Source organism: Vicia villosa, linkage group LG4 (assembly GCF_029867415.1).
Source record: "Vicia villosa cultivar HV-30 ecotype Madison, WI linkage group LG4, Vvil1.0, whole genome shotgun sequence".
Lineage (NCBI taxonomy): Eukaryota > Viridiplantae > Streptophyta > Magnoliopsida > Fabales > Fabaceae > Vicia > Vicia villosa.
Window position 1 is genome coordinate 145,518,521 of NC_081183.1, and position 12,381 is coordinate 145,530,901.

Sequence of the window (12,381 nt, forward strand, 5' to 3'; positions counted from 1 at the left end):
CCCTATTTGTTATAAATAATAATCTATCTGTCTAAGCATCTCAGATTTTGTTTTATCAAATTAATCCAATATTTTTTTTGTTGGGTAATACTTTTTCTAATTAAATGTTCCATATATTTTCCAATTTAAGAAATAAATTTTAAAATTTACTATCAACATTTTTTACAATTAAACACAATAATTTAGTAAACACAATAACTGGAAATGAGAAACATTCAAATATTAAATACAATAGTTATGAATGAGAGTGGACATATTAGAGACATCAATTTTCAATTCACTTTCTATCTCCATCACATATTTGTATTAAACATATTTTCAATTCGTTAATTATTATAATTTTTTATTTATTTGAAACGAAATAAAGACATCTTATTGAATATTATATTATTATCTAGTTTAAAAACATATATCAAAATTATATTTATTATACTACTTATTTGTTTGTATTTATTACTACCACGATTTATTAATGACTCTTATGTTATTTGATGATAAGGAATAAAATAAATAAAATAAATTGATTAGTTTTTATTGGCTACACTAAGAGAATAGGAATAGACGATTGAGAGATTGAAAGCATGTTCATCCCACAGTATATTTCATCCCACAACACAGCATAGGAATAGACAATATAGTGATATATTATGATATTATCTACAATAGTGACTGCATTTGCAGGATCAATCGGTTCGTTTCGAGATCCCATTGTAGTAGTGTTCGAGAATGAAACTTCCTTCTAAGCAACAATTGTTGTGAAAGACAATGTCAAGAACAAAATATAATAGGGAATTAGGAAAGAGAAGAACACAAGAATTCGTTATAACTGCTATTCTTTTACTTTCTCTTAAAAACAAGATTACAAGTTCACAAGAATAACAAATAACCTCTCTCACCCTAAATCAGGATTTGCTGAGTTGCAATGATGAGAGACTAGTATGCTATTTATAATAAAACCTAACATACTAACTAATGGGTTTTTTCCCCAAGGCCCATTACACAAGCCAACTTAATAAACAAGCTAACTTAACAAATTAGGGTTTAAACACTAAACCTAATTTAACATGCTAACAACCCTAGCATCTTTGACACAAGCATGTGAACAACCTTCGACTTCATGCTTAATCCTGTCGAACCAAGGAGCTATCCTTCGACTATACTAGAGTTCTATCCAATATCTCACAAATCTCCACCTTGGACCTAACTCTACAACGTCAAGGGAACAAACTAGCTTTCTTCATGCAGCTTTATCAACTGCATACAGTGGAAAAACTTGCAACTTGGCAATGTCTTTGTGATCATATCAGCAGCATTGTCCTCATTTGAAACCTTCAGCACTTGGACTTCTCCATGCTCGATTACTCCTCTGACGAAATGCAGCCTCACATCAATGTGCTTAGTTCGCTGATGATAGGCTGAGTTCTTCGACAGGTGTATTGCACTTTGACTATCACATTTAACAGTGATACCTTTACCTTGAAGTTTCAGCTCCTTAGCAAAATCTTCAAGCCACAATGCTTCTTTCACAACTTCAGTTAGGGCAATATACTCCGCTTTAGTGGTTGATAGAGCAACAACCTTTTGAAGTGTTGCTTTCCAACTAATTGTTGTGCCAAACATGGTGAAAAGATATCCATAAATAGACTTTCTAGAATCCATACAACCTGCATAATCAAAGTCGACATATCCTTCGATTACTGCTTTACTATCTTCACCCAAGGCTCCACCATAAATTAGGACCCTGTTCAGAGACCCATTTATGTACCTTAAAATCCACTTCAATGCTTGCTAGTGAGCCTTTCCAGGATTTGCCATGTACCTGCTTACAATACTTACTGCATATGTTATGTCGGGTCTAGTACAGAAGATAGCATACATCAAAGAACCAATTATATTAGCATATGGGATGTTGTTCATATAGGCTCTTTCAACATCAGTACTGGGACACTGATCAATACTCAGCTTGAATTGAAGGTTTGTAGGAGTCACAACTGGCTTCGAATTCGACATACCAAACCTTTCGAGAATCTTTCGTCGATATGCCTCTTGAGATAAGCATAACTTCGACTTCTTTCTATCTCTTCGAATGTCAATTCCAAGAATCCTGGAAGCAACTCCCAGATCCTTCATATCGAACTCCTTATTGAGTTCAGCCTTCACCCTCTTTACATGTTCGACGTTGTTGCTTGCTATGAGAATATCATCCACACAAAGCAACAAAATAACAAATGAATTACCAGGTCAAAATCTGAAGTAAACACAGTGGTCGAACTGACCTCTAATGAAACTTATGCGTGCCATGAACTTGTCGAATCTCCTATTCCACTGTCGAGGAGATTGTTTCAGCCCATATAAAGATCTCTTTAGCTTGCACACTGTTGAAAGAGTATTGTGGTGTACTTTTCGTTTATATCGTATCCACAGGGATTATTGCGATATCACCGCCGTTCTATAGCCTATTTTGTCTTGAGTTAATGTTACTTTAGTTTTGAGTTTGCAAAAGTTCATTCAATCAATTTAGTAGCAAAGAGTAAATTAATGAAAGTTCTAAGTTAAAGAAAATGTATCAAGATTTGATTTCATCAACCTAAATTTGTATGTCTCCTTATAAACATATGTATATGAACTCGGTAACGATCAATATAATTACATATCGACGCCTATATCGTCCGTGTCCGCAACGATATAGTTAGATTTACCGTATTGTTTAACCGACGATTTCTCCACCGTTTAAATAATACGAATAACGTTTTTAAAACCGATACTAAGTAAACATCAAACGCTAAATCCATGTCTGCAATTTATAGTTTGATAGATGATAAAGGTAAGTCTAGATACAAACATTGATGTCTCAAACACTTATACCAAAGAAAAGCTTTAATAAACAAACTAAACCATCTATATTGATCATCACTTGTTCATACATAGTATATTCACAAGAAAAACATAACAAAGGCTAGGAAGATTACATCTTATCTTGATACAAAAGAGATTTAGCTATCCATGATAATGGTAGCTTGCTCAAGAAGGAAAGGATGAAGATCAACAAGCATCTACGGCGATTAATCGACGATCAAAGCTTCGAATCTCCAATTCTTCACTTGCTACAGTAGTTAGGGTTCCAAGAGCTCTTAAGAATGTCAAGAAGAAGATCAAATATCAGAATTACTCCTTATATAGTAAAACAGTTTTCTGTCCAGGGCGCGTCGCGCCCTCCAGCGCGCTTCGCGCCAATACACTTAAGAAATATAAACCGCCAATGCGCGCGACGCGCGCAACTCTCTGGTTTGGAAGCTCCAAAATATCTTGCCCAGGGCGCGACGCGCCCAGATCTCCGCGCGACGCGCGCTATCTTCTGCCCAGCACTCTCCAATGAAGGCCAAAACAAGCTCCAAACTTCCCAACACTACAAAGAAAAAAGGTCTCCTACCACGCCCAAGAAACCGAGGCTATATGCAAAATAACCGTGGCGTAACGCTGAGGCCACGGAAATCCAACTGTGGAGTATGCGGCCGTGGCCTAAAGTAAAGTCCACGGTTTTTTGGTATAGACCACGCCTTTTTGACAACCGTGGCTTTTTTAGGCCACGGTTTAGGTAGCTTGATTAAGGCCGCGGTTTGTATTAGCCATGACTGCAAAACTGTGGCTATATGGTAAAGCCACGGTTTCAATTTAACGTTTACGATACAGTTTTGGTTCAAGATATAGCCACGGTTTGGTTATGACCACATATTTAAAACCGTTGTTATATGTTATGCTTTCTAAATCATTTATTTTGCCACGATTTATTTCTGTATCATTACATAAATATGTCATTATATATATATATATATATATATATATATATATATATATATATATATATATATATATATATATATATATATATATATATATATATATATATATATATATATAATAAGAACCTGCATTTATTTACACCAATATATATAACATTGTAAACTAAAATAACCATCACTAAAATAATTTAAGTTCTTGCCCAATTTTTATTTTCAAATTCCAATCACTAAAACTTATTTCAGTACCAATTAATTGGGAAAAATGCATGAGATATCAGTACAATTCACAGGACATGGATGTAGTAATTTTAGATAAAGGTCAGAAAAGCAATATTCGGCACAAGGTAAGACCGGTATTCTCAATCTCTTCCTTCCCACTCTCCTCGTTTTTCTGAGTAAGTTTCTTGATAGAGTATAGGATAAAAGCAAACCAGTACCGTTCCGTTTCTTCAATGTGTACAGTCTCATTTCCCATTGACGAAACATTAGCCACAAGAAGATGTTTGGTTTCTCCAAACGGATCCATTGTTTCCTTACAGCTTTTCTCATCCAATGCTAGCTCATTCTGTCATAAAAAAGGTAACCACATTGAGAATGAACACATATATAACACCTAATAATATATAAACATTAAACAAACACAAGATATAAATCAGATGCACCAGAAGAAATAATGCAACATAACATAACAATGTGAAATGGCTTCCACTACCAAACTTTCTACATTTGAATATGACTCATTATATAGTATATAGTTTTGCATTATAATTTAATATAAAAATAACAATAAGATATTTTTATAATATTATATGGTGATAAAGGAGAGGTTTATGAATTATGAGTAACAACAAATCAGTACCTTTAAATGTAACACAACATATTCAATGGCCGCCCCTGCTCTCGAACACTTGGTCTGCAACAGTCCAGATTGAGTTTTATAAACTTTTTGCTGCTCCATAAAAAAGTATAACATGTAAAAAGGAGAAGTATACCTGAATAACATGCAAGACGGTTACTACAAACACATCAAGGGAAAAACTTTACAAACAGAAACAACTAAATCTTAAAGAAACTAATATCCACCCTGACAAATTTCTACGAAATATCATACAAGTAACCTACCTGACTTTCTCCTTGCACAACCATTGTTGAAGCTTTGTATTATTACTATCAGCTGGGTGCAGAAAGTTGGAAAACAATAGTAAACAAAAAAAATTTAACAATATACAAAATCATTAGCTCAATTAAAAAGCATCATGAACTAAATAAGAAAGTCCAAACATAGTCAACTCTCTATGAGCCTGTTGAAGATTCCATATAGTGAACTCATGAACATCGATGAACGAATCCATCGGATCAACAGGGCATATCAATGTGAGACAAAAAACAGGGCATATACTCCTACTACAGGGAACCACTCATCATATGACCTCCCTTAAGCTCCATTGCTTATAATGAACTCAATTTTATTAACTCTATCTAAGCATTAAACTAATTGTACCAATCACATAAAGCCAACCAAAATCAAAAGCACATGCATTCATAAAATACAATTACAAGTGAATAGCTCACATGTGAAAAAAATAATACAACTTAAAATAAACTCAACTTACAAATTACAACAATATATCTCGTGTGTAAATGACTTACATCCACTTTAGTTTTTCCTAAAGAATCAACACTAGCACCATGCTTCTTCTGCTTGTTCAGAACTGGAACTACTTTGAATGACAAAATTGGAAGATGACAACTACCTTGACCTTTTCATAGAGTTTCTTTTCCCAAGCTAACAACTTGTCCAAAACAGTGGCATGTATCTCATACTCTTCCGAATCAAAATCATCTTTAGCACCCTCTCCGTTTGACACACCCTTGAAGGACCTATTCCATGTTATCACTTTCATGACTCTAGCAGAATGATCAATATGACCTGCTCATATCACGCAAATTAGCCTAATCCAATACATGTCCATTCCAACTAACTAAGATTACAAACATAAACTCAAATTGAATGAAATAAAGGAAATATAGATCCAATACAAAATACATTACCACGATTATCGGTGGTGGAGGAGGCGGCAATGAAACATAAACTTGTTTTTCATGTTTCTGCCATTCAAGATTTATATTAAACTTTACAGTATCAATATAATCATTGTCTGAAAATTGAAATGCTAGTGTTTTTTACCTTATTTTTGAATCTCTCTTTATGCAGCTCCGGTTCTTTGTCATTCTTCTTTGTAATTGTATCATCCTAAAAAAGTAAATAAAATATTAGTTTTCCTAGCATGTTTAGTAATAAATCTGGTTCTTCAATCAAATAGGTCTAATATTTTGATTTAGCCGAGTTGCAAATAGAATCATACTATTGAAGAACCAAACCCAACATACTCACAAATATACATAAAAAAGAAGAAATATCTTTTAATAATTAATATCAACCAGAGTTGTTAATCCCGGATAGCGGAGCGGAGCGGCCAACCTCCGGGAATGGGAATAGTGGGAATAGCGGCATCCCGGATAGCGGGATAAATTTTTGTATACTAATAATTATATAATAATCTATAAACCACTCATAAAATATAATGTGAAACAAAGAATAATGCTTAATTAAGATTCAAAACATAAGATTCAAATTAAATTTAATTTTAATAAATAGACTCAAAAAATATATAATTTGTTTATATATTTTCTTAAGATAATAGATAGATACAAAATTAGTTATAAAAAATAGGAAATAATATAAGATATGATTTTTTTGAATAAATATATAATAAGATTGATACTTAGTTAGTACACTACCACTACCCGTCAAAAACATATACAGTATGTTAACCTAATTATCTCTAACTCCACGGCGGCACAGATCTCACTTCTTCAACCAATCAACCCTAATTCACTTCTTCAACCTCTCTCTCGCTTTGCGTCTCTCTCTCATTCTCAGTCTATGAATCATATCTTGGGAAACCCTAATTCACTCTTCTTCAACCTCTCTCACTCACTCTCACTCTCTCTACGAATCAGATTTCACTTCTTCTTCAACCTCTCTCTTGCACAGGGGTGTTTTGTTAATTTTGCCCAGAAAATTGTAAAAAAAAGGTAAAAAAGAACCGGAGCCGCTCCGCCCGGGAATTTTCCACGACTCGGGACCCGGTATAGCGGCTGAAGCGGCCGCTTTCTCATCTCCTGCTCCGCACCCTTCATATCGCGCGGCAGGGTGCTGCTCCGCTACGGAGCGCCGGGATAGCGGCCGGAGCGGCCGGGATTAATAACTCTGATATCAACATCCAAAAGCTTGACCTATTTTCCAATCCTGCAACAAAAAAGCACTATTCAGTACCACTCTCATTGTCAAGACCTTCAAACTTAGTTACTCACCTTAATCCACTCGGTTTCAAATCAACTTAACAAAATGTAACCTTAAGAAACACAACAGTTATAACAATACGGGTAAAAATGAAACCCTACCCTGTTAGCACAAATAATCGACAACGGGAAGCTTTTGTTGGTACCTCAACAAAGGAATCAAATCTGCAAAACAAAATATAGATTAGGTCAACTGCAAAACAAAACCTAAACGATGAGGCACATGAGAAGACAATGAACACGAGAAGAGAAGATAAACGGAGAAGTAGAGAGTGATGAACTGTGAAATTGAATAAACCCTAGGGACCTGGCGGAGAGTGATGAAGTGAAGGAACATTTGAGTGACGAGATCGTGAAGGAGTTGTTTTGGTTTAGCATCTGTTTTGATGGAGAGGATATCGGAGACGATGGGTTCGAAGGAAGATTTGTTGTTGTGGAGAATTTCTAGGGTGGTGCCTCCGATTGTTGGTGTTGTTCTTCTTCTGCGGCGATTGAGGAGCAGGGGAGGAAATTAGGTTAGAAACGGAATGTGGAATGTGGAAACGATTGTATTCACGTTTTCCTTTTTTTTCCCTCTTTTTTTAATCTATACCTAAATAAAATTAAAAAAAATTAAGAAGAGGGAAACTAAAAAAGAAGGGGGAAATTCAGAGACCTGTGTGCGTGTTTTTGTTCACGTGGTGTTTTTGTTCTTTCATTTTTTTAATTAAAAAAAAAAATAGAAAAGAAAATATTAAAAGATAGAGGGAAACTAAAAAAAAAGAGGGAACTTTTGGAGGGTTTTTTTTGGGGTTTTGGCCACAGTTTGAACTGAAAATTATAGGCCTCGGTTTTTTAGTTGCGGTTTAAAATATCTACCGTTATATAACCGTGGTAATTGAAGTACAGGCCACAGTTTTACACTCCGGATTCAATATTCTATAACATACGTCTACGCTTTGATAACCATGGCCAAATCATATATGTGGCCACAGTTTATGAACTGTGGAAAATTTTAGCGTGGCCGTAGGCCAAATTTCTAGTAGTGCAAAAATGGCTAAAACCTACAAGATCACAACTAAAACACATATTATCATTAAAAGAAAGCTTAAAATTAATAATTATAAATAATTATCTAAAACTTCAGGGAATTGTACGAATATCCGATAAAAACGGTCGAAAGGTGTCGTTAATTAAACTAAATATTAACACAATTTGGCACCTAACAACTCTCCCCAACTTAAACTCTTGTTTGTCCTCAAACAAAACAATGATAAATTACCAAGAACACAAAATTTCACAAATGAAACAACCAGGCAGAAACAAGAACAATTGAGTGGTTCAAATTCCAACAGTACAAAAAGATCAATCCTTACCATTTTCCATCAAAGTACCATGACAACAATGCTAATCCTATATACAAATTTTATGTCAAAAATTCCACAAGCAAAAGAAGTTCAAGAATGAATCACACCTACGCACATCTCTATTGAGAGAACAAAAATGGAGGATCCTAACACTCACCATACAATGACGCAAACATACCGAATTAATTATGAACTCGTCTAAGCACAGAATAAATAAAAAGTATATAAGCATGAATCACTAAGGACTTTCGGGTTGTAGCTTGGCTTGGTTAACAAAGAAGTGTCATATCTCATGGTCATTGAAACGAAAGGGTCAATACCTAAGAGAGCATTCAAATACAATTACATCCACATATCCTTATCAACCAATCTCAAAAATTTATTGCTCAAGAGTTCACCTTTTTAATTTAAAGGAAACTAGCTATATACAAATCTTTTTTCTTTTTCTTTTTATTTTTCTATTTCTTTTTCTTTCTCTCTTTCTTTTTCTTTTTCTCTTGAGCAATCACTTATTTTCTTCTCATCACCAATACAACCAAAATTTTTTATTCTCTCCAACTTGAATATTACCACCACATAATCACGAATGCTCTCTATTCTAAGGCGAAAAGGAAACACTCCTAACCATATTTCATGGTACTCTTCAAGGTTAAAAGAAAATCATCAAGATTCAGATCAAAAATCGGCAAATATAAACAAGGAAATGATACGGATTGAATCTTGGCAAAAACGGCTCAAAGTGGTTATCAAATACTCACACACTCACCGGGTAGGTTACATTTGGATTGGAAGTTTTTCTCATAGTGCAGAACAAAACGCCTTGATCACTTTCATGCTTAACACAATTTAATAATAAATGCAAGATTAATCATAATAAAAACGAGTTAAAACACACATTGCTGGTATCCAGCACAATTTATTATATATCTACACAGTGGAAAGTCTCCTCACAACTACAGCTAGGCTAAAGTGATTCACAATTGAACTAATTTTATCAACAGAAATTAATGACAACTAATTTGTATAATTAAAAGCATCAGAATCAACGGTACTTGATAAACAAAACGATAAAGGATGTACCTTGCACGTACAGTTTTCAACTTATATCATCACCACTCAAATTGCGTTGCATCACCCAAATTCATCGTGACAACAAAAATTCATGTTCCAACTAATTAATCATCAGGACAACTTATCAAAATTAATTATATCTTAAATATAAATACTAAAAAAAATGCGATAAATAAAGTAAACTGAACTTATATAAAATAAAAAAAACCACACCAAACCGGTGTTAACTATCCAAAGGCGTAAACTTAGCCTTTCAAAGTACCTCATCCAAAGGATGGAACAAAATTAAAACAAAATAACTAACAAGTTCTAACATAAAACTAAAAACAATAAAACATAAAAACAAGAAAGCATAAAAATCTACTCCTCATCAGAAGTGTCCTCCTCATCAGCCATCCCCTCCTCAGGATCTGGCCTGCCCTCAGGCTATGAAGCATATGCAGACAAATCTTCCCTGGAACCAACAGGCTGCTGCAGAGAAAGCTGCCAGATAGAATCCTGCATAAACATAAACGCTCTCTGATGCGCCATGTGCATCTGATAGTTCCAGTCACTTGCCTCACCATACTAAGAACCAGCAGGCGGTGCAGCAGCAACAGGAACAGCTCGAGCTGCGTCGGGAAGGTCAGGTGCATTAGCAGGAGCACCAAAAGGACGACCTCCAGGCAAACAGTACCTGTTAGCAAAAACATCATCGATAATACCATCCATGGGAATCATACCCCCAAATGGAAACCGGACACCAGCTTTCCTGCACAAACCCATTATTAAACCAGGAAAAATCAACCTACATTTTACCCCATCTCCATGAAGAGTCCCATTCAGGGCGACCCTTTTCAGCTCATTTGCCACTATCCTAGACACATCAATGTTATCACCATTTAAGATACCCTGAACCAGACCTGCAATATCAATGGTGATGGAGGAAGTGTGACTTCGTGGCCTTATGTTATAAAGGACCACCGAGGTCACCAACTGAGCCTCATCCGTCAACTGACTACGGGTAAAATTCTTAGGTAGCCCAGCCTTCGTCAGAGTATAGGTGAAACCTGGCCTGCAAATCTTTTCCCTAATACTCTCCACATCCCAGTTTCCTCTATTCAACCTGGGATGGTACTCACACTCTTCTACCAAAGCAAGAGGGTTATCCAGAAAATAAAAAATTGCCTCTTTGCTAAAGTCAATGGCCTTACCTCTCACCCATGTTCTAAACGGGTAAGCTTCAGTACCTACCCAACTGCTCGGAGGCAAGGCATTTGCATAGAACTCTCTGACAATCTCCACCTGATAGAATTGTGGTGGAGTGAACAACTTGTCCCAGCATGTTTCAGACAAAGCAGTCCACGCCCTTTGGAAGTGGCCGTTGTCAATAGGAACCACAGTGCGTTCACTCCACACAACTCGGCTTTTGAGCTCATGGTACCTCGCCTCTTGCTCCGGACCTTGAAACTTCTTCCGATCAAACCTGCCAGATTGTGAGGAAGATCCCTCACCAGAACCAGTCTTCTTTCTCTTCAAAAAAGGTGCCATTCCTGCACAATTATAATTCAAACAAAAACACACAACAATTGAAACAAAGTTAGCATAAGCTAAAAATTAACAGCACAATTCAAGCCACAGTCATCATCAATCATCAAACAGACCCTATCTACACTCCAAACAACATAAAAAAATTTCAAAAATGAACCCAGGGCGCGACGCGCGCTGAACAGGGCGCGACGCGCGCTCTGCGGAACCCAGAATAAAACTTCATTTTTCTGCAAAACAGAAGAGAAGAACTCGCTTCTCCTCTCTTCTAAGGGTTCCAGCAGACAAAAGATACAGCAAATGGTTGTTTTCTACCCTAGTTTTTCAAAATCTATCAAAAATTCCTAAATCTAAAAACCTAAACTTCTAAAACTTAAATTAATGAAAATAGAAGGGAAGAGAGAACATACGTTTGATGATGATAGCAATTAAGCAACGAAAATAGTGAGGGAATGCAGTATAATGCAAGAACAAGGTGGTGTTTTGTTTGAACTTTCTTGACACAAAGAGGAAAAAGGGTTTGAATGGAGGCAAAGACCTCCAAAAACCCTACTAACTCTTCTGCCAACGAAACCGGGTCGGGCCCAGCATGGGTGGGCCCAATTTTTTTTTCAAAAATATGTACAGCGCGCGACGCGCCCTCATCTCTTCCAGGAAGGTGTTCTTGAATTCACCTAGCGCGCGACGCGCGCATATGAATGCGGCGCGCGCTACACCAGAAACAACAGAAAAACTGCATTGTTCAGCACGCCCAAAAATACCGGTAGATCGTTTCTGGCTCGACGACAACTCAAAAATCCCACCTGCAAAAATAACACAAATACAAGCGAATATATACAACTTGGGGTGCCTCCCAAGAGCGCTTTGTTTAACGTCGGTCAGCTCGACGGTCAAAGGCAATTAAGGATCGCCAAACGATAAAACACAAATTTCACGATTAAAATCGCTTCCTCGATAAACCTTCAACCTCTGACCATTAACTACCCACTCTTGGTTTGATTTTTGGTCCTCTATCACAATAGCCCCTTGTCTTCTCACATCTTTGACCAAAAACGGTCCGGACCATTTTGACTTCAACTTTCCCAGAAAAAGTCTTAACCGAGAATTGAAGAGTAAAACTAATTGCCCTACCTTAAAGTCCTTAATTCGAATCTTACTATCATGATAGAATTTGGTCTTTTCCTTGTAAATTGAATTAGACTTATAGGCATGCAATCTCATCTCTTCCAACTCATTTAGTTGGATTTTTCTTCTCTCCCCACACAACTTTT

The 12,381-nt window shown here is 36.1% G+C and overlaps 1 protein-coding gene across 25 annotated transcripts; it reads right to left on the reverse strand.

The window, feature by feature from the left end:
- Window positions 1-3,964: 3,964 nt before the first annotated feature.
- LOC131595399 (retinoblastoma-related protein-like) lies at window positions 3,965-7,773 on the reverse strand. Of its 25 annotated transcripts, XR_009281862.1 has the most exons (9): window positions 7,474-7,769; window positions 7,269-7,331; window positions 5,989-7,113; window positions 5,853-5,909; window positions 5,451-5,730; window positions 4,923-4,974; window positions 4,793-4,815; window positions 4,660-4,713; window positions 3,965-4,365 (listed from the first exon to the last, which is right to left on the reverse strand). XR_009281862.1 is itself a non-coding variant. In XM_058867742.1 (2 exons), the coding sequence occupies exons 1-2, from the start codon at window positions 4,801-4,803 to the stop codon at window positions 4,120-4,122; spliced, it is 390 nt and encodes a 129-aa protein (XP_058723725.1). In that variant the 5' UTR covers window positions 4,804-4,815; the 3' UTR covers window positions 3,965-4,119. The 25 variants fall into 25 exon arrangements, 1 of the variants encoding a protein (XP_058723725.1); XR_009281868.1 differs by having other exon boundaries at window positions 3,965-4,355; window positions 4,923-5,730; window positions 7,474-7,771; XR_009281852.1 differs by lacking the exon at window positions 4,793-4,815 and having other exon boundaries at window positions 4,660-4,792; window positions 4,923-5,730; window positions 5,989-6,054; window positions 6,196-7,113; window positions 7,474-7,770.
- Window positions 7,774-12,381: the final 4,608 nt, after the last annotated feature.

Excerpts from the sequence above, each read along its gene's own strand:
- LOC131595399 (XM_058867742.1), bottom strand. The coding sequence starts at position 4,803 with ATGTTATTCAGGTATACTTCTCCTTTTTACATGTTATACTTTTTTATG. Across the intron at positions 4,366-4,659 it reads ATGTTGTGTTACATTTAAAG|AATGAGCTAGCATTGGATGA; the intron begins GTACTGATTTGT and ends TTTTTATGACAG.